The 22,939-nt window shown below is 43.3% G+C and overlaps 1 protein-coding gene across 1 annotated transcript in view; it reads right to left on the bottom strand.

Annotated features, from left to right (window-relative positions):
* The window catches only part of LOC132413929 (guanylate cyclase soluble subunit beta-2-like), a 63,852-nt gene extending 42,843 nt beyond the window's left edge, over window positions 1-21,009 (bottom strand). The window contains 11 exon segments of the mRNA XM_059996204.1: window positions 1,650-1,721; window positions 1,724-1,853; window positions 3,663-3,766; window positions 4,965-5,024; window positions 5,027-5,072; window positions 6,077-6,276; window positions 7,084-7,177; window positions 8,262-8,264; window positions 10,681-10,750; window positions 10,973-11,081; window positions 20,919-21,009. Coding sequence (XP_059852187.1) covers window positions 1,650-1,721; window positions 1,724-1,853; window positions 3,663-3,766; window positions 4,965-5,024; window positions 5,027-5,072; window positions 6,077-6,276; window positions 7,084-7,177; window positions 8,262-8,264; window positions 10,681-10,750; window positions 10,973-11,081; window positions 20,919-20,985 — 955 coding nt within the window. The 5' untranslated portion in view covers window positions 20,986-21,009.
* Window positions 21,010-22,939: the final 1,930 nt, after the last annotated feature.

Genomic DNA, 22,939 nt, shown 5'->3' with positions numbered 1-22,939 from the left:
TTGTCAGTCCAATAGAAAGCTCAAAATATGTGCCCCCATATCATATAAAATATGTGCCCCCTATATCATATAAAAAATTAACTCAAAATGGATTAAAGACCAAATGTAAGAGCCAAAACTGTAAAGCTCTTAGAAGAAAACGTAGGAGAAAAGCTTCATGACGTTGGAGTTGGCAGTGATTTCTGGGATGTGACACCAAAACCACAGGCAACAAAAAGGAAAAATAGGTAAATTGGACAACATCAAAATTAAATGCTTCTGTGCATCAAACGACACAATCAACAGAGTGAAAAGGCAACCCACGGGGTGGGAGAAAATATTTGCAAATCATAAGGTGTTAATATCCAGAATATCTGAAGAACTCCTATAACGCAACAATAAAAAACCAAACAACCTGATTTAAAAATGGGCAAATAATTTGAATAGACATTTCTCCAAAGAAGATATACAAATGGCCAATAAGCACATGAAAAATGCTCAGCATCACATCATTAGGGAAATGCAAATTAAAACCACAGTGAGATACCACTTCATACCCATTAGAATACCTATTATCAAAATAACCAAAAAAAAAACCCCACCAAAAAACAATAACAGAGGATAACAAGTGTCCATGAGGATGTGGAGAATTGGAGCTTTTGTGAACTACTAATGGGAATATAACATGGTGCAGCAGCTATGGAAAACAGTATGGAAGTTCCTCACTAAATTAAAAATAGAATTACCAAATGAACCAGCAATTCCACTTTTGGATATACACTAAAAGGAATTGAAAGTAGGGGCTCAAAACATTTATACGCCCATGTTCATAGCAGCATTATTCATTATTCAGAAAGTGGAAGCAATCCAACTATCCACTGACAGATGAATTATAAGTGAAATGTAGTCTATACATGCGGGAATAATATAATAATAATTCAGCCTTAAAAAGGAAGAAAATTCTGACGTATGCTACAACAAGGATGAACCTTGAAGGCATCACGCTAAGTGAAAAAAAGACAGTCACAAAAGGACAAATACTATATGATTCCACTTATATGAGGTACATAAATCAGTCAAATTCATAGAGACAGAAAGTAGAGTGGTAGTTGCCAGGGGCAGGGGGAGGGGAAAACAAGGAGCTGGTATTTAATGGAGTTTCAATTTCACAAGATGATAAAGTTCTGGAGACGGATGGTGGTGATGATTATACAACACTGGGAAGGTACTTACCACTGCTGAACTGTACACTCAAAAATGGTTAAAATGGTAAACTTTATGTTATATAAAATTCACCACAATTGAAACAAAACCAAAAACAAAACATGTGCCCTATTAACAGTAGGTCAGATGATCACGTTGCTGTATAAAGGACAGGCCATTTCAAGAGTACAAATAATTGCGCGTGCATTCTAAAACTTTTGGTAACAGACCAGAATTTTATAATTATATATAAATATAATTAGAGTTCATGTCTAAACTAGACATGGTTGAAGAAATAAAATATATTGTTAACTATAGATTAAGCCAAATGGGAAAAAAATATATACTGCTCTCAATGTAGTCCCCCAATTTTTATCCAACTTTCTTCAGGCAATTAGAAAACTGCTTCTTCCCTTTTTTGTCCAGTCTCCCAGAGCAGAAAGCAACGAGGAGGAAGGAGTTACTACCTCGGAGTTTGAGTGCAGGCTGACTTCTCCATGCTGCAGGCTTCATCTCCCTTTGCGCCTTCAGGACAAATTGTTGATAAATTTGCAGATGTTGAAGGTAACCTGGGGATGGACGATGGAGAAGTACTCATCTAATCGAATCTTCTGGGTTTGGAGTCCCGGGACGTACTTCTGAATGTTCACTGCAGCTTGTTTGACCCACAGCTATCCACAGAGGACACACATGAGACCACGGAAGAGACAGCAACCTGCACGTAAACTTTCCCCTAGAAATAGCATCCGCCCATGATTTGTGACTTGCTAGGGGGAAAAGGGCCAGTAATGGAATAAATACCATGGAAGCAATAAATATTATTTTAAAAAGCAAATCTGCAGCTAATCTCTGAAAGAGCAAAGAATAATTGCATGAGAGTGCCTGAAAGCACAGCATTTCTCTGACTAACAAGAAACAGAGGTTAAAGCTCTCGATGGGGATAATATTTCTTCCCTTGCTTCAGTCCTCTCTGTCTTTCTGTCTTTGTGTCTGTCTCTGTCTCTTTCTTTCTTTGGAATTAACTAATAAAGAAACCAGAAAAAACTGTAGTTGGATCTGATGCCCAGGTCTGGGTGAAGGAACCCATCGTGGAGGTGGGGAGACAACTTTCACTGCCATCTCCAGGGAACACACAGAAGGAAAAAACAAAACGAGCATCCTTTACATAAAAAGTCCAATGCCAGCCCAGGTTATCCAGAAATATTTAAATTAACTTCACTCTGTCAGGCTGCAGAAATCAACCTAGTCTTATGGAATAGTGTCATTAAATTTTTGGTTTCTATGCCCAAAACTTAAAAAGAAAGGGAGTGTTTAAGTAGATCAGAATTTTAAATGTTAATAGTAGTAATAATAATAATATCCTCATGGCATTGGGGAAAAGCCACAGTACATAGCTTCATAATTCCCTGGTTGTTTCATATAGGGGTGTTTGATTTCCTTAGTTAGATCATAAATTCTCTGCAATCAGAGATGACCCTCAAGTGAGTAAACATTAGAGAATCTGTATCCAGCATCCACTGGTGGGTGAAGATTTGACATGTCTGTGCATTCACATAAATATCAGAGGAAATCAAAATGGCTGAAGGCGTTTTAACTGATAATTTTTGGACCAATTTATTTTGCCTAATTGCCCTTTGAATGAGTCCATAATCAATTCAACTTAATCAATTTTATCCATCAATTTTATCCAAGGAAATTGATAATGACCACACTTCAATGGTCACCATCTGTCACACCTCCCACAGGACAATGGCGTGAGTGGGCACAGGCCTCTCCTCCACCTTCAAGATGCAGAAAGAGAAGCTTGGTGGAATTGAGCCATCCATGGTAGCCACAAGGATGGGGGGAGTGGTCACATTGAGAATCCCACCCTGCCATTGCTACTGTGTTCTTTTGTCTCTAGTGATTTCAGTGTCATTTCCTTTTTCTTTAACGGCAAACTTGCTCTTGCACTCACTAGTTCAAACCCCTTGGCACTGCTCCCTTCTGTGCCTATCAAGAAGATGCTGCGTTCTGGTTTCTGGAGGATGCTACAATGAAAAGGAAGGCAGTGGTCCTGCCAAGCTAAATCCTAGCCTCCCAAACCCTAGGTACTCCTCAGGGACTTGAAAGGCCCCCCAGCCGTAAAAGACTATATGACTGGGGGCGCAGTGGTTAAGAATCCGCCTGCCAATGCAGGAGACACAGATTCGTGCCCTGGTCCGGGAAGATCCCACATGCCGCGGAGCAACTAAACGCGTGCGTCACAACTACTGAGCCTGCGCTCTAGAGCCTTGGAGTCACAGTTACTGAAGCCCGTGCGCCTAGAGCCCGTGCTCCACAACAAGAGAAGCCACCGCAATGAGAAGCCCACACACAGCAACGAAGACCCAACGCAGCCATAAATAAATAAATTAATTAATTAATTAAAAAAAAAAAGACTATGTGACTTACTCCTCTCCCCAGCCTATCCACAGTTCAAGAGGGAAAGGGCCTCTTACTGATTCATCAAATACCACATGGAAGGGAAAAGCATCGCAGAATGTCTTTTCTTCAGTCCAGAGCCACTCGGGATAAATTGGTTCAAAGGTGTCCCTGAGATGCCCTGGATGGAGAAACAGAATCCCGTTCACAGGCAACTCAGGCCACCAACCCAAGAGAGTAACTCAAATGTTTCCCGGGCAAAGCGCAGTCCCCGCTGCTCAGCACAAGCTCCCTCAGTGTTTCCAGATGGCCACGGCAATTCTGCTTCCAAATTAAAACAAACAGAAAACTTGCTACCAGGTTGAGAAGCCCTCCTGCCCCCTGCCAAGTTTCTGCCCGCCGCTGAAGAGTTCCTGGGCCAATTGAGTGTGTCTCGCCATGAAAACAGGGCCGGCATTGAAAAGCTGACAGCCAGACAATGAGCTCGCGCAGCACAGCGCGCACGCCCGGCCGGTGTCAGGGACATTTGCCATGGAGCTTTGGAGACTGACAGTTTTGGGTGGCACATGAAAATTTAACCAACAGCCCTATTTGGCAGGGGGTAGAGATTCGAAATGGAGCCTTTTTGATATGAAAATCTCCTAGACAAAGCACGTCAATTGCATGTTTGACTCGCTTGCCATGGCTTGAGGGACTCAAAATTCAGTCCTTTGAGCCCTGCAGACCTTCTCCCAGACGCATGTCATCACGACCCACGGGGCGTGACCAGGAGTCTCCAACTCCCTTCTCCCAGTGGGCCGGAGCCCCTGTTCCGACTCGGATCTTAGGTGCTGATCGTGAGACCAGCTCAGCGCCAACAGGGGCACTTCTGAGAACCCAATGCCTTCATTTTGCGGGTGGAAGATGGAGGACTTAGGCTCCCCAGGGACAGAGCCAGAAATCTACTATCCTGGTTCTCAATCCAGGGTCCTTTGCACTCTTGGACACCATGATTCTTATCTACAGACTTCCGGGCCAGAAATACATCCCAGTCCCAAAGGCCTGAGGAGCTGTGGAAAATTCAGTGTTCTTGATAATATGTCAGCACTCATCCTCCTTCACTTCAACACAGTCACCAAAAGGGGTTGATTCCAATCCCCTCTCCAGCGGCTTCCCCTGATTACAAGAAGAAACTGCGCCTCCAAGTGACCCCCAACACAAATAAAAGGGGCAAAGGAAGACAAGTTAGAGTTTGATGTTTTAAAGTTAAAAACCGTGCCTGCCAAGTCCAAGCCCTGAAGAAATCAGTGACATCCTGATTATAGAGGACTCTGCCCATCTGTGTGCACAAAGCAATCATTCTGCTCTGAGAGCCAAGGTTGGGAGAAGAGCCCACTTACCTTTTCCAAACATGACTATGCTTCTCACAACTTCCCAGCTGGACTTTTTCACGGGACAGAGACACTCAAATATCTCTCTTTCATCCTAAGGAAAGCTGCCTCCAGGGCCTGCAAATGGCAGGGAGAGAAGCATACAGGTCTGGTCATGTGACAGGAGATGCACGAGGATACGCTGTTCCTCTGTGATGGGGCCAGAGGAACAGTGAGGCCACACAAGATGAACTTGAGCAAAACTTCATAAGCCCCCACATTGTTATCCAATTAATCCTCATGCTGTTTCTCCACCAAAGGCAGCAAGAACTTTTTACAAAATCTCAAGGTGAGGCTGGCAGGAAAATCACACAGAAACTTCTCTTCCTGTGGTTGAAGATCCTGCAGTGAAAAGACTCTGAGGCGAGCTTTGACTACTCTAAGATATAAACATTGTGTGCTCCAGGAATCACAGACTTCTCTGGATATTCGTATGAGCTCTATGGACACAGAGAGTTGTGCACCTAACAGGTGTGGTACCTAAACAGATAACAGTCACACCGCGAGCTGCAATTGAGGCAGCCAACCACAGGCTCATGAGTTGACTCCAGATCCCCAACTGGCCCCAGCTGCACAAGCGGGCACTCAGGACTTGAAAAGTCAATTTACACCACGAGAACTGCAAAATAAGCCACCAGATCCAAATTCCAAGGACTTTACATCGCCATTTTTTTTTACAGGTAAAAATGTTTCAGGCTAAGGTCCATCCCAGAGAGCCTCCCAATTTTTTATCCAAATGAACTTATTCCGGTGGTTCTCAACCAATAGTGACTTTGTCTCCTACCCCTACCCTGGGGATACCTGGCAATGTCTGGAGACATTTTTGATTGCCACAGCCTGGGATGGAGGGGGAGAGCTGGGTGCTGCCAGCATCTAGTGAGTGGGCTAGGGGTGCTGCTAAACACGGACAGGACAGTGCCTCACAACAAAGATTATCTGGTCCAAAATGTCAACAGTGCTGAGACTGAGAAACCCTGCCATAAATCCACAATTAGAAGGTCCGGTTCTTTGCATAGATTGTTCCAAGACTAGTCACTCCACCAGGAGGAACTGTGCTTTCTGAAGACACAGCACACTGGTACCTCTTGGTCTCTCTGGCTGTCCTGAGTGTCTTGTGATCCCTTTGGCTTTGCCCTTCTCATCTGTCTGTGCGACTTCTGCACGATCAGAAACACAACGTGCTCCTTCTTCCCTGTCCTCTCCTCCTCTTGATTCACGTCAAGGATATCCATGGTCACGTCAATGTCAAAGAGGTCTTTGGCCACAGCCTCAGTGATACCTGCCGCAGAAGGATACCTATTGGTGAGGGATGGCGGAAGGCAGTTGTGTCAGCAAAAATCATAAAATAATCAGGTTATACAACTTTTGATAAATATTCCAGAGTTCACCAAGCCCAGGCCCTGCATCAAGGCAGGCAGCATATGACAGATTAACAAATTAAAAATCAATAACTTCAAAGCAGAGATTTACACACTGGATACTAAATATATCCCTCCTACTCTGATTTCTTTTTTTTTTTAACATCTTTATTGGAGTATAATTGCTTTACAATGCTGTGTTAGTTTCTGCTGTATAACGAAGTGAACCAGCTATACATATACATATATCCCCATATCCCCTCCCTCTTGTGTCTCCTTCCCACCCTGCCTACCTCAACCCTCTAAGTGGTCACCGAGCTGGTCTCCCTGTGCTATGTGGCTGCTTCCCACTAGCTATCTGTTTTACACTTGGTAGTGTATATATGTCAATGTCACTCTCTCACTTTGTCCCAGCTTACCCTCCTCCCTCCCTGTGTCCTCAAGTCCATTCTCTATATCTATGTCTTTATTCCTGTCCTGCCCCTAGGTTCTTTAGAACCTTTTTTTTTTTAGATTCCACATATATGTATTAGCATAAGGTATTTGTTTCTCTCTTTCTGACTTACTTCACTCTGTATGACAGTCTCTAGGTCCATCCACCTCACTACTGATAACTCAATTTCATTTCCTTTTATGGCTGAGTAATATTCCATTGTATATGTGCCACATCTTCTTTATCCATTCATCTGCCAATGGACACTCTGGGTCTGGTTAAGCCACCTGCGTAGCTGGTACGATGTGGCACAGACCACTTCTATCAGAGTAGTAATGGAGAAGCATCTTCCTGTCTGCTCCTCTCTCCACACAAAACGATGGTGCATTCATCTCCCAATTAAAAGACACAGCATATTTTTCCCAGTGGATACAATTTCTCTAAATTATGCTTTTGAGGTTTTGTGAAACTTACTCATTACATCATGCAGAACTGTATCCCCAAACCCCCTCCAATCACATAAAAATAAAATCTACCATGGTTTCAGCCCCTAAAAGTCAGGAATTTTATATTATACCTAATCACATAACCAACTCTATATGGCAAGCATTAGCTCCATTGTAAAGAGGAGGAAACTGAACCTCAGGGAAGTTAAGGCCAAATTCATGGTAGAACATCTTGACACCCAAATGAACCTTTCTGCCATGCCATGCTGCTTCTACCTACACTCCAAGGAGTGGATGGCTGCCATTCTTGGCCTGTGACTAAGGGACCATGAGCATCTTTACTCTGAAAGATCAGGGTCTCAGAGGAATTGGCAAGTGGAGAAAAGTTCACCTCTTGTTCTGGAAGGATAATGCCATCTGTGGTGCAAAGTTGCATGTCTGGAAAATCAAGGATACATCAGAAGAGATCATCTTTCTCCAGGAATAAATGTTGACATCAAGTGTGTACCATCTCATGGTAGATTATGTCACGACATAAGGATAAAGACTTTGCCTGGGGGAATTCCTGAGAGAAACAGTTTTCTCTCCCATTTGATTAGTAAGCAGCTCAGCACCCTGGCTCACAGCTTTTGGTCTGAGTGAGAGAAGAGATTAAGGAAGTGTGTTCCTTCTGAGATTTTTGTTCTCTTCCAAAGTGGTGGTGGTAGTGGGGGCTGGAGGGGGAGTAGGGAGGAGGCGGGGAGGGGATGCTAGTTAAAATGAAGGTTTTTTCCAAGTATTTATCTTTCCAAAAGCATATACAAAGAGAAAGTATGTATTTGTGTGTTTACATTTTGACTGAATCTAAAGATTTGAGGCAGCACATATAAAAAGCATATGATGAAACAGAAAATTAAGTTATTTCAAAAAATTATATCCAAACCCTACATAGCAGAAAAATAATAATAACAGAGTACAAAAGGGCTGAAATTAAAATCCGCAAGCTTTTGCTACCATTTCCACCCTCACTCCTCACCCTAGCCTAGGCCACTTCCTAGACATACTTCTCGAAGTTTGTGCTTTTAATCCTTCTGGTCAATGTCTCCAGCTCTCTAAATAATAAGATTATACTTTTATTTTTAAAAATTGAAATAGGGTTTTATAAAAGTGGAGAACTAGGGCAATGAGAACATAATGAGAAGTCGACCAGAGCATGGTCTTTGGAGACGGACGCACTTGGGGGTGGGTCCTGGCTCGGCCACCACAACCTGGGCAATTTGGGACAGTTACTTGACCTTTCTGGACCTCAGTTTTTTCATCTGTATAATGGGAAGAATAAGAGTACCTAATCTTAGGGGTAAGAGGATAATTCAATGTTTATACATGAGTTAGCCCAATATCTGTCTCATAATTGGCCCTCAAATGAAGGTTAGCTAAAAAATAACAAGATTAAAGGCACAGTTAAAACCAGAAATGTAAGCCTTAAGGTACTGCGAAATTACTAGAGACAGACATAAAGAAAAAGTCAGGTTTATCTTACTGTATTTTTGCCTAAAGAGATAATCTATAACCTTTTGTCCAGTAGAAAGTACTATACAACAATCAGATATCATTGCACGTATTTTATTTCAGCTTGTGTGTCTGTGTATAGTATATTTAAATGTTTTATTTATCTCATTATGTGCAAAATGTCCTTACTGACCCCAGAGAAGTTCTAGCCTATTGCTTCTCTAACACTGGTTTTACCATATGAAGGAATGACTATCAGAGGAGGGGTAGCAGGAGTAGGCATAAAAACAATGGACTTGGGACTTCAGAACCTTGGTTCCTTTCATCTTATTCCTAAGAATGACAATAATATTGTGAGAACAATATCTGGAACATAAAAGAGATTCCACAATATTTTTATTTAATGAATAAAAAAATATTAATATCTTCTCCAGAACTGTGACTTAAAATATTAGCCCAATTTTCAAATGAAAGATGTGATATTTATAATACTATGGAAGATTACTTAAGGGCCTTAATTGTATTTCTTTCCATAGTAATTGTAGTGCTTTAGCAGAGAAATTTAAGAGGAAGTTGCCATATGAATGATTGTAATTTTAAAACTGGCCACACAGAAAAGAGAGGAAGAAAACATAAAGGAAGGAAGTTATTAAATATGGAATGCCCTATCTGGACTGATTACAATGCTAGAGATTTCTACATGTTATCTCCTGTAATCCACACATCACTATGGAGTAAATTTTTTTTTCCTATTCATTCCTTTTTGTCTCTCTGTGTGTCCAATGCCTAAAAAGTACTTGGCACCTAGTAGGTACTCAATACATATTTATTAAACAAATAAGTGAAAAAAATTGAAAACCAGAGAGGGCAAGCAACTTGCCCAAGATCACACAGCTAGGAAGCTGCAGAGCTGGTCAGACAGCATCATAGGTTCATGTGACCCCACAGCCAGGGCTCTCTTCACTCCCTCTTCCTGAGTAGTTCACATGATAACAACAGGACGGATCCGACTACTCATCCTATTTGAAGTCAATTAAGTCACCAAGCCTCTTATTCCTTACTTGAAAATTGGAGGAAATAACTGTTTTCCCATTTAACACCTATGAGGATACATTGTGGTTCATGAGGCACTTTCACATTCAGAATCCCACTTTCTCCTCATGACTACCCGTCAAGGGTAGTTATAAGCATTCAATATAGAAACGGTGAAGAAACAGCTTAGCAAACTCTGAAGGGCCCTAGAAACAAATATTAACTATTTTATATAAAATAATAAACTATTATTATGATATGTGCAAGTGCCGCTTTGCCTTTTCAATGAAGCATTTTCTTTTTTAAAAAAGAAAAGGGAGCCTGGCCATTTAAATTTCCAATGATCTCTACAAACAAGAAAACCAAGGACTGAACTCCAGAAGGACATATCCCAGTAGGGAAATTAGTTTAGCACCTCAGGCAGTCACTTCGTGGGTTAATCAGAGTTGGATGGTTTCCGATTCCGGCTCTTGGCCCTGTCAAGTCTTTCCTTCTAATACATGAATAAATGAATCTGGCTGCACAAGTTATTTATCAGCTCCTTCCAGGCCAGGAAACCTGAGGAGGGATTTTGCAAATCCACTGAAACCTGACTGGCTCCCAGCCTTTGTTCCCATTGTGATCAATCTTCTGGATTTAATGTCAACCCCCCCACCAGCCGCCATCAGAATAGGCCCTCCCCCATCACAAAGGCGACCTCTCCAGCTTGCCCTGCTTTGATTCTTGCCGGCCAGTTTATAAAAATGGGCAACAGGTTTTCATTTTCCATTCCTTCCCCCAGAGAACTCAGCCCACCGATGCCGCGTACCGAGCATTCCACAGGCCCCTGGCAACTGCACCCTCTTGGGGGAAGCGGTGAGATGGCCCAGAGCTGCTAGAGTCACCTGCCTCTTCTCAGGGCCAGCAAGATCAGACCTAGATAGGCTTACCTGATAAGGGAGCGCCAGGTAACTCTGGAGGGCATCTAGGTTTTCAATAAACTCCGTGAGAGGGGCTTCCCTGGTGGCGCAGTGGTTGGGGGTCCGCCTGCCGATGCAGGGGGCGCGGGTTCCTGCCCCAGTCTGGGAGGATCCCACGTGCCGCGGAGCGGCTGGTCCCGTGAGCCATGGCCGCTGGGCCTGCGCGTCCGGAGCCTGTGCTTCGCGGCAGGAGAGACCACAGCAGTGAGAGGCCCGCGAACCGCAAAAACAAACAAACAAACAAATAAAAAATAAAATAAACTCCGTGAGATTTCCTCCCAGTGTCCGTAACATCCGGTCATCGCCAGCCATCTTGCAGGATTTAAAGACGTATTCCCCAAAGAGTTTCAGAATGGCTTCCATGCAGACACCTGTGGAATCCAAAATAAAAGCACCGGCCGGCCAGGTATTCATTCGCTTCCAAAGGGTTCCAATCCCAGCTCTGTGATACGTTTCTGAATTCTCTCTAAGGCTTCACTTTCCTCATCAGTAAATGCCAATAATACCATCGAGGTCACGGGGCCACCACGAGAAGCCCCATGCAGACTGGCATCTAGTAGGTGCTCGTTAAATTGGTGAGTCCCCCCCAAGTCCTACCCTGGTCTTTTCCATGGCTCCCATGGCAGAAATTTCTCTAGAATCCAGAAGGGGGTTCAAAGCTGTCAGTTTCCTGTGACAATCTCTCCTGCCATCTTTAGACATCTTTGAACACAATGGCCATTAAATGAACTAAAAATCTATCTCTGAGAAATAATTAATATTGCAACTGAAAAACAATACCAACAAATTCATACTATATCAATTGAGCCAGAAGAGGATACCAAATATTTGCAATGGTTTCCCCTTTCTCTCTCATCTCCTCAGCATCCTAGTCTTGTTTTTTTATGATAAGACCAATTATGCAAATATTTATTTTTAGGATCTTTATATGCTATTTACTCTTTTTTTATACAGCAGGTTCTTATTACTTATCTATTTTAAACATACCAGTGTATACATGTCAATCCCAATCTCCCGATTCATCCCACCACCACCACCACCCCACTTTCCCCCCTTGGTGTCCATACACTTGTTCTCTACCTCAGTGTCTCTATTTCTGCCTTACAAACCGATTCATCTGTACCATTTTTCTACATTCCACATATATGCATTAATATATGATATTTGTTTTTTTTCTTTCTGACTTACTTCACTCTGTATGACAATCTCTAGGTCCAACCATGTCGCTAGTCTTCTTTTCAGGGCAGTTTTTACATTACATCCTCCACAGAAATTTCTCTGACTATCCTACATCACACTGACTTCTCTCTTCCTAAGTGCTGCATTTTTCTTTTCTTCCTAACTGTATGGTAATTCTGCAGGGCAGTGACCTCACACTACATGTTTTCTGAGCTGGACACAAAGTGGGTGTTGAGAAATCCCTGGGGGTAGGTTTTCGGTGTGAGCGGGGCTATTGCCGCATCGGCTCTGCTGGACTAGGTTGTGCGCCATCATTTGCTTTGTGGAGGGCCATGGAGTGTTTTTAAAGAATGCTTTTTATAGTTCCTGAAACCGTCATTAATCGATGTTATTTTACTCAGTGCTTGCCAAAATCTTGTAAGAGAGATCACCTTATTAACATGTCCCCTTTTTCACAGGTGAGACCGTGGAGGCTGACAGTCACCTATGTGAATTGACCTAAATTACCCAGGGTGGCAGAGGCTCTAACTCTAAATGAGGTGCTTTTTGTGCCATATCCCACAGCCTCTGGAGCAGCAGTTAGAGAGAAAAGGGGTCTCCCCCCAAGGTAGGGGCTGCTTATAGGTTTTCATTATTGATACAGGAGACAACACATCCATTCTCCGTGAGAGAACACTCTCTTATTTAGGCTGGTGTGGTGAATCGCGATAGGTCCTGAGGGCCGGGAGAAAGTCTGGAATACCCAGGCTGATGGGAGACCTGTCAGATTCACAGTCACCAGAATCCGTGGCTGGACCCTTGCAGGTTCTATGAGGCTCTGGCTGGGCCTAGAATTCACAAGTGGCTTTCAGCTCTCCAATTCCTACGCTCTCCAGGACCAATTCCTACGGGAGCGGCAAAGGATCCGAGGAGGTCTGGGCACTTTCCAGCCTCTCCTTGCTTCCTAGGATGGCCTGAGCAGCAGCTTTCCTACAGCTCGTTGTTCATAGCCAGCCTGTTGGACAGATCATCGTTCTGCAAGCTGAGCAGAGCGTCCCCACTGAGTTGGTCAGGTCTCATCGGAGATGAATTATGTATACGTCCCCAAAATGTATTAGGTCTTCAGGATGCAAACGAAGCTTGGACGGTAGGGTGGGTGTGGTATGTGGCTTGTGTTAATTGCCTCTGCCGGGTTCTCTGCTCGTGGGTCCATCCCTAGCTGGATGCAGGCAGGTTTTCTATAACAGCAATCAAGAGCCACCTGCTAACCCCCAAGGGAACTGGAATAATAAATTCCACTCCTGTCTTTTCCAGTGCTGATGAGACCCTGGGAGGAGAACTCCTGAAAAGTACATGGACACGTGTGGAATTGTTCCTTCCTCTTTCCTCCTTCCACCCCTCCTTTCCTGCTAAATCTAGCTTGTTCAAGCTGAGGAAAAAGAAAAAAACAAAAAAAAAAAAAACAGCTGTGCTGCGCATCCCCTAGGCTGGAGCTCTGAGCAGGTGCATCCTGTAACCTGCTGGGAAAGTACAATCCCAGAGGCCTCCCCATCCCAGGGACCTCTCTCAGGTGGACTGGGCTGTCTGCAAGACCAGCAAAGTTGTATTAAAGTGGCAGTGGCAGCCTTGTGTAGAGAGACTGTCTGCTTGACTTTTAGGTCTATAAACATACAAAAGTCCATGAAGTTTCTTGTTCCAGACACTGGTTATTTTGTCTCTGGGCACCCAGCTCTGTTCATAGGAAGGACATCTGGCGGAGTGGCCGACTCTTCCTTGAACAAGCATCTTGGGTTTGGGTGTGGTCTTTCCCATCCGTGCTGGGTTTGGGGCTTCCTGTAGGATTTGTAGTTGAGAATGCTTGTCCAGCAGAGGACAAAGGTCACTTTTCAAAACCAACACCTGAATAGTGTAGTTATACAGTTTCCCCTCAGTGAACCTAGGATTCCACGAGTTTTCTAAGTCACAGGGGGTCAGAGATATATAGGAAATGCCAAGAAAATGCAAGACAGAATGAAACACAGATCGTAGATGCCTTAGCATATGTTTTGGTAGTGCAAAGGAGAGTCTATAGCATGCTTAGTATTCTAGCTTTTGTGTAGCAAATAAGGGGAAATAAAGAAATATCCATCTATCTACTTATTTGTACAAAAATAAACATAAGAGACTATTGAGACTTTATCTACAGGGCACTGGGAATGGGTAGAAATGTTAGAATGGTTATGGAGAGTGTGTGTACGCAGGTGGTGGGGAACTTCTCTGAGTGTAAGTTTTTGCAGAGTTCTGGTTTGCAGAATCATGTTAATGATTCATACGCTTACATTAAAGAAAATAAGATCAATAAGGATAGGGAAAACTCTAAGATGGAATACAAACAGAAACATAATTAACAAAACAGTATTTCAACAGAACAGTTCTGAATAACCTAATTGCCCAAGAAAAAAATAACCCAGTAAAATTTGAACATGGTATTTAGAATTTCTCCTTAGGATAAAGAAAAAACAAAATTTAAACAAATATTTGACTGTAGCGAGTAGGCTTCCTTCTCACAGCAGTATGGGTCAGCAATTCTGAAACGATTTTCTAAACACTCAAGGATGAAACCTGTAAGTAAATACATGGTAAATGATGGGAAGCAGCTTTCTCATTATGCGAGAAAGAAGACTAGAATGAAGTTTGTGGGGTAGGTTAGGAAATCTACCCTAAGAAGACCACAAAACCCATCACAGTTTCAGATAGATGGATAGAAAGGAAGAAAGAGAGGGAGGAAGACGACAGATAGATGGATGGGGTGTGTGTGTGTGTGTGTGTGTGTGTGTGTGTGTGTGTGTGTGTTCAGGGTTCCTTGGAGAAATGGCAGATTTCAGGGCTGGGGCAGGAAAATGATGAGTTTATAACATCTTGTCACACCAGAAAGTAAAGAAGTGATCAAAGAATGATGGGGGAGGGAGGGTGGGAGGGGGACACAAGAGGGAAGGGATATGGGGATATATGTATACATATAGCTAATTCACTTTGCTATACAGCAGAAACTAACACAACATTGTAAAGCAATTATACTCCAATAAAGGTGCTAAAAAAAAAAATAAGAATGATGGGGACATGTCAAGGACACAAGGACCAGCTTGGAGGGGCTCTAACTGGCTAAATCTTGGCGAATTTGAGCATCAAAATAATTAAAGGATTACAACCTACTAAAAAATGAGTCAAGCATTCACACTGGGATGGATGGATAGATGGATAGATAGATAGATAGGGAAAATTCTTCCTTATAGTAGAAATTCAACTAATAAATGTAAAAGAAATGATATACTTAGAAAATCACCATTTGGCCACTCTTATAATTATTAATTCAGATAAGAATCACCAATGAATACTAAAATTAGGGAAAGAGAAGTTTGAGAAACAGCAAGATAATATACATAGTCTGAAAGTATCTTCTCACAAGATACTAATTTCAAAGGGGAAAAATAATAACTTTACAGTGGAGAAACCTGGCAGATTCCATATTAACTAAGCAATCAAAGTTAACAGCAATAATGGGACAAATCGACATAAGATGCCTCCTGATACAATGAACTGGGAAGGAAAAAACATTACTCTGGGGTCTTTCCACCAAGAAAGCATAGCCTGAATTGAATCATGAGAAGATATCAGATAATCCTGAGTTGAGGGTCATGCTACCAAATAGCTGACCAGAACTTTCCAAAGATGTCAATGTTATAAGACCCAAAGAAAGACTTGGGGACTGTTCCAGACTGCAGAAAGCCAAAGAAATGTGACAACTGACATGATCCAGGGTTTTCTTTTGTCCTACAGGTCATTACTGGGAAAGCTGGAAAAATCTCAATGAAATCTGTAGATGAGATAATAGCACCGTATCAATGTTCACTTCCTGAGTTTGATAGTTGTACTGTAGTTACTTAAGAGAACTTTTAGGGATAAAGAGACATCATTTTCTTAACATACCAACGATTCAGGAAAAAAAAATATAGATATAGATATAGAGAGAAGGATAGAGCCAACATGGTAAAATGTTAACATTTGGGGAATATAGATGAAGAGTCTATGGCAATCCTTTGTACTATTCTTACAAACCTTCTGTGAGTTTGAAATTATGTCAAAGTAAAAAGGGTTTTCCGATTGTCCTGAAAAGACCTTAGGAAATCTAATATTAGAAGACCACAGTTATCCACGGCCAGCTGAGATACGGCTGGGTCCTGGGCCTCTGTAATATTCTGAATTTTGAATTTTGCTAGGTATAATCAGGGTATTATGATCATGCTTTAAAATGTCTTTATGTTGTTAGAGACTCATACTGAAATATTTACAGGTACAATTATGGGAAACCTGAGATTCGTTTTAAGACTTTCCAGCAAGAACAAAACCAGAAAAAAAGGGTAGAGGAACCAGAGAGATGAAACGAGATTGGTGAAATAGGAATAATGATTGAAGCTGGGTGAAGGGTATGTGGGCTTCAGTGTATAATTCTCTCGACTTTAGTGTGTGTGTGAAAATTCTATTAAAAAGTGGGTTTTTTTTTTTTTTAAATAGAAGACTTCTTCGATGGCAGGGAAATAAGTGTCACAAAGTGTCTGTGCTTGGCTTCCCAGGAGAGCTGTAGAGGCTTCTGGGGAGTTTTTCAATTGGAATGATGTATAAACTCAAACTTTCTGACTTAACAAGCTTGACTCTTTGGCGTCACCAGGAAATGTTTACTAATTGCTGGGCGACAGCTCAAGGGAATGGAAAGAGCAGAGGTAGACTGTGCAAGGCAGCGGGAGGGGACACCTGCTAAGGCTCAGTGGGGGCCCCAGAGCCACTGCTGCCCACGCTGGGTCTTCTGGGCAAAGGGCTGCTCAGGGCTGGACTTCCCACGACCCTTGCCTGCTTCCCATCACCCAGAAACAGGCAACAGGAGCTACTCTTCATGGTGACCCACCTGAGGCACCCAGAAAAGCATGTACTCTTCCACAAGACAGGGAAGTGATTGCCATGCATTTTTTGAGAGTTTTCTGTTGAAAATGGGTATTTTTTTCCCCAAAGCTTTGGTTTCCAAAAGAATAAGTTTTAGGTATCAGGAAAGAACTATTCACCTAGAGTACTCTCCTTCTCAAATAATATATGGCTTTAGCCAGGCACAAGATAACCAGTGGGGAAATCTTCTGTGAGGAGATAGAGGCCTTTAAGAAATGGAGAAGGGAACTTCCATGGTGGTCCAGTGGTTAAGACTCCACGCTTCCATTGTGGGAGGCAGGGGTTCGATCCCTGGTTGGGGAACTAAGATCCTGCATGCCACACGGCGTGCCAAAAAAATTTTTTTTAAAAAAAAGAAGAAGAAGAAAAGGAGAGGAACAGCTGCCCATGTTGGTACCATAGGCTGCAAGAAGGAAACAGACTCTAAATTGGGAGGGCTGGGTTCCAGGTGCAGCAATAAGTTGATCAGGCAATAGAGAAAAGGGAGCTGGGAAATGGATGCAGGCAGCTCAGGTGGGAGACCCTTTGCAGCCAGGGCGCAGTATCACTCATGCCTGGTATAAGCTGCCAGCTTCCAGGTGAGCTTTGAAACAGAGACGTTGGCCCAACTAGGGGTCCACCGGGTGGTCTCAGTGGACCTGCTTTGCTGGTCCACTGAGAGAGAGGGGCCTGCTTTGCTGAGTACCCACTCTGTGGTAGGCACTTTGCTTACATTACTGGACATCATCTTTAGGATAACCATCCAAGGTAGGTGCTGTAGGTACCAGTGATGTTTACCGATGGGGAATTTGCCCCCAGGTTACCCTATTAGGAGACGATACAGCCAGGGGACTCACCCAGGGCTCGCTGATTCCAAAGCCCTCACCAGAGATCTCATGCCCACCCAGCCAACTGCCCCTCCCGCCCGCAGGCTGCAGCGATGGCCTTGGAGCCGGGACACCTGAGTTCCAGCCTCATTTTGGGTTGGTTGCAGGGTTTGGGTTGCTTATCTTACCTCAGAGGGTCACAGTAAAGATCAAATATGATGAGGCCTGATTTGAGGACTTTGTAAAATTTTATGTTGTTACTCTTCTTTTTACAGAGGGAGATGCAGAGAAGGCTTGCCGATGGCTAACTGTTGAAATGCGTTTCACTACTGGTTTCTTAGCGAGCGAAGTCTAGATGGGCACGACTGTGTCCAATGGCTGTTGTGTGTTGTTTTGAATTTTGTCACTTCAGATCACTAATAACCCACTTACAGACTAAGTAGGCACTTATTCATATACAGAACAATTCTTATGCAAGGCTCAACCTGCCATCTGGTCCCATCCTGAATTATGCTAATTAGAAAGCACAGAGCTATGCAGTGGCAGAGTGGTCTGGAAAAGTCCCAACAATTGCTTAAAGGTAGAGAAACGGCATTCTGGAGCCCACTTGGAAGGCAAAGCACTAACGAGTGGTAATGGAGCGTGCTTTTTTCTTTGTCTAAGGGAAGAGTTTGTCTCAATTGACGAGTGTCTTTTATTAAACAGTGAAATGCCCTTCCTGCAGACTTCTTTCCTTCGGCAGGGATTTGCTCTCTCTGATTCATGGGAGATAGATGTTAGACATGATAGATAGAAAGATAGATGATAGATAGATAGAAAGATAGATAGATAGATAGATGATAGATAGATAGGCAGGTAGATGTACAACCAGGGCACTCACCCAGGTCTCTCTGATTCCAAAGCCTTTGCTAGAGACGTAGTCAGTCTATATATCTATATCTGTATCTATGTCTGTATCTATTTCTATCAATAGATAGATAGATGTGGAGAGAAACTACACAGCCTATACTTCCCAGGGCCATCCTGTCTCCAAGTCTCAAGCATGTGTTTACTCAGATTTGAATCTCAGCTTTTGATTTGAAAAATGCATTCACTGTTCTTATATACCATTTCAGGGATAGGTCAACAGATGTCGTTGAGATAAACAAGAAGAAAACACCCTTCTGATTTTCAAAGCCGGACAGATAGAAATCACAGCGGTAGACTTTGGCCTTTGGTAGAAAGGTGGTGTGAGTCAGACCACACATTGGTCTATAAACTTGTTGCTGCCTCTGAACGTATTAGTTGGTTTGGAACTGTGAATGCACTGCGGCAGGTGTGTGACAGGGTCTCTCTGCTAAAGGTACTGCTACACCACATGGTGTCCACAATCATACATAGTTACAAAAACAGCCTGGGCATGATATTAGACGTATGTAGCATTTCCTTCTGGACATATAAAAACTTATTAGATTCCGGTACTGGTCTGTCAGGGCTGCCTTAACTACATACTGTAGACTGGAGGGCTTTGGACTTCTGGCCTCCACAACTATGGGAGAATAAATTTCTGTTATTTGAAGCCACCCAATTTGTGGTACTTTGTTAAGGCAGCCCTCGGAAATCAATACAGAGGGAAGGAAGGGAGGAGATGTTTTTGAGAACTTATTATACACCAGGTACCACATTTGGTATATTCCACATATATTATCTCATTTAATCCTCAAAACAACTCTGAAGGGTAGATCTTATAATTATTCTCATTTGAACAGTGAAAACTATGACGGAATAAGTTAGTTGTCCTCGGTCCTTAAACTAGAAAGGCAAAGAGCTAACGTCTCTCTTTGTCCTGTAGCTGTGCCCCTTAGTGCCTGGGGAGTGAGCAAGTTAATATAATAAACCATCCCTTGCTGATATATCCATTCTGGGAGTACATGTGCATTGTAAATGGGACCATCCATATATTGTCCCCCCAGTTATGACCCTGTCAATGGCATTTTAGTGTCTGGGCAGATGGCAAGATGTCTCATGGCAGAGCAGATGAGGGAGAATGGCCCTCAGCACCCCACAAAGCACACCATATCCATTTCCAGAGAAACACAATGGGATTCTCAGTGCTGTTCTTTCTGACAGCCAGAAGTCATTGTGACGATCTATTTCAAAGATATAACAACATCTGTCAGAGACAACATCGAGGCCAAATATGACAGTGGTGTTGCAGATGATGAAACTCTGTGTTGCTCACAATTTTTGCCCATAAGACGCATAAGGTTACTCAAATGGAAAGGATGAGTTACCAGGTTGGGGTGGGTCTGAAATCCAATACGACTGCAGTCCTTATAGGAAGAGGGAAATTTGGACCTAGAGACATAGACACACAGGGGAAAGGTGGCCCTATGAAGACGGAAGCAGAGATTGGAAGTATGCCATCACAAGGAACACTTGGGGTCACCAGGACCTGGAAGAGGAAGGATTCTTCCCTAGAACCTTTAGAGGGAGCTTGGCCCTGCTGGCAACTTGATTTCACACTTCTGGGCCCTGAGCTATGATAGAATAAATTTCTGTTGTTGAAGCCACCCAGTTAGTAGTACCGTTGATGCTCATTATTTGTAGATCCGTATTTGCAAATTTACCTACTCCCTAAAGTGTACTTGTAACCCCCAAATCAATACTCATCAGAGCTTTCGTGGTCATTCGTGGATGTGTACAGAGCAGGGAAAAAAGTGAGCCACCGAACATGCATGTTTCTGGCTAAGGTCACAGGAGGCAATGCTCTGCGTTCTGGACTCGGTTCTCAGACTATAAACAGGTGTCCTCTCGGCAACCTATGTAGTACTACGTTTTTGCATTTTTGTTCTTTTTGTTGGTCAGCTGTTTAAAATGCTCCAAAGCCTGGTGCTGAAGTGCTGTCCAGTGTCCTAAGCACAGGAAGGCTGTGATGTGCCTTACAGAGAAAATACATGCCTTAGATAAGCTTCATTCCGGCACGAGTTACAGTGCTGTTGGCCGTGAGTTCAATGTTAATGAATCAACAATACATATGGAAAAATGTGTCTTTAAACAGACACACACACAAAATAAGATTATGTATTTATGAGTTATGCAAATGAAAATGGTTGTGGCCAGAGGCTCTCAGGAACCTAACCTTATCTTTCCTATAGGAACAATGGCTCAGTATTTGCTAATTCAGTGTTTGTAAACTTTACAGACCAGAACTACCGCAAATAATGAGAACTGAACATACTTTGCTACAGCAGCCCCAGGAAGCCAAAAAAAAGCCCTATTCAGACTTACCAAGAACCTTGCAAGCCTCTTGGATGAGCTTAATGGTGATGACGTCATCATACACTGTGTAAGTCATGAAGGCATCCTGCACTTCTGCAGAAGCTCTGAAAGATAAATCAAGGTGCAATGGAAATCCAGCAACTGGAGCTTTGCCCCAGGAATATATCCACCGACCCAGCAAGATATAGAAAGAACACTCCTGATCATAAGGGATGGGAAGCATTAGAGTGTTTGGGTGTCAGCTCTTCAAAGAAGCCTTCCCTGGAGCCCAGTTTGGATCAAGAGCTCCCTTCTTGAGTACCCACAGCAGGCTATGAGTTTCCCCAACTTCTATCCAGATTATTGGTCTTACCCTCTAGACTGGGTTCCTTGATTGTGATTTTTATTGTGACACCTTTGAAGACCCTGCAGACAGCAGTGTGCTTGGCATGTGTTAAGAACCTAATACATGGTAGTGAACTTGGAGCTCTGTGGTCATGGAACCTCCTTCTCTGAAGCAGGTAGAGTAGCTCACGGTTTTACACTGTGCTTGGCTGGGTTGTAGGAGTTACTGCTGGACTTTGGTCTTGCAACAGCTAACCAGACCTGGTGAAGAGAGGCTTAACCTGGGAGTCAGAAGGTTTGCACTCTTGGCTTGGCTCTTGTGTGAATCACTGAAGTGTAGTTAGCAATTCAGTCAACTTAGGGGGAAGGAGGCAGGTCAGGGAATGCTTCTCTGAGACAGGGAGGTTTCATTGGAACTGAGGAATGGTTAGGCCAAGAGGAGCATTCTGGACACAGAGAATGTGCTTCGTGGCAGCAGAGAGCACATTTGAAGAGCAGCGAAGAGTACAGAACATTTGAGTTGATCCCAGAACACACCATAGAATCTCGGAATTGGGGGAGGTGAGAAATTTCCTAATTGTCCAATTTCCCACCTTATAACTCAGTTTCTTCCTAACAAGAATCTCACTTCCCTGCAAGGCAGTACATTCTATTCACAGACTACTCTCTCTGAAAGAAGGTTCTTTCTTAAGTTGAGCTGAAACCTACTTCTGAGCCCTATTAATACCTTCTATTTGTTGAGCATCTGCTTTTGGCCACAGATGACAGATTATTTCTAATGACCCCTTGTACTGTTGAGGAAACTGATGCTCAGAGAGGTTAGGGTCTTGCCAGCATCAGCCAGTGGACAAATGAAGGATCTCTGAAGACCACATACATCCTGCATTTTGCTGCTGCTACTGGCCTTAGTTCTGCCCTTAGGGGAAAGGCAAACTGGGCTGTTCCCACCTCCAGATACCTAGACCTCTGTATTTGAAGATCCTTACTCACTCCTAAATCTTTAAATTTTTCTCCTTTATCTTTCTGGAATTCATCTTCTTCACTGCAAAATACGGTAACGATAACTGTCCCACCTTTCTGACAGGAGTATGGATAAGGATAGAAGAGGATGACCAAAGGGAGAGAGCTTGGGGAAAATGAGAAACGCCACCTCATGTGCCAGGAGGAGCTGCAATAGTACTGAGGACACAGAGGTGGCCTGGGAAACTGGGGAGTGACTCGGGGTGGGAGGCAGGACACTGTCCCAGGCCCATCCTGACACAAATGAGCTCTGAGGGAAAAATCACTCCCTCTCTTTAGGCCTCAGTTCCTTATCTGTAAAATAAAGGAAGTGGTTGGTGAATTCAGTGTTCCTCAACCATGTTTTCAATCCATGTTCCTCCTCTTCATATACATACTCACTGGGGATTCTCAGACAGCCCCAGGGGCCCTGACCTGCGGTCATACATGACTGAACTAGAAGCTCCCTGAGTTTCCCTCTGTTTGTAAGGCTTCCTGCTCGGGTGCATGTCTGTACAGTGGTCCCTAAGCATCAGCAGATGCAGCTCTTCAGAGAAACTGGTGGGGCCCGGGGCAGATGGGGGATCTAAACCACCACCTCTCCCTTAAGTGGGGTGCTCTCTGCCATGTGGCCATCACCCTCCACCTCCTCCCCAGGGCCTGTGGGCCTTTGTGAAAACACGTGCCCTGCTTCTGTGTCTATGAGC

Source organism: Delphinus delphis, chromosome 18 (genome assembly GCF_949987515.2).
Source record: "Delphinus delphis chromosome 18, mDelDel1.2, whole genome shotgun sequence".
NCBI classification, from domain to species: domain Eukaryota; kingdom Metazoa; phylum Chordata; class Mammalia; order Artiodactyla; family Delphinidae; genus Delphinus; species Delphinus delphis.
Note: the sequence above shows the minus strand (reverse complement) of the source record. Positions and strands in the feature narration are given on the sequence as shown.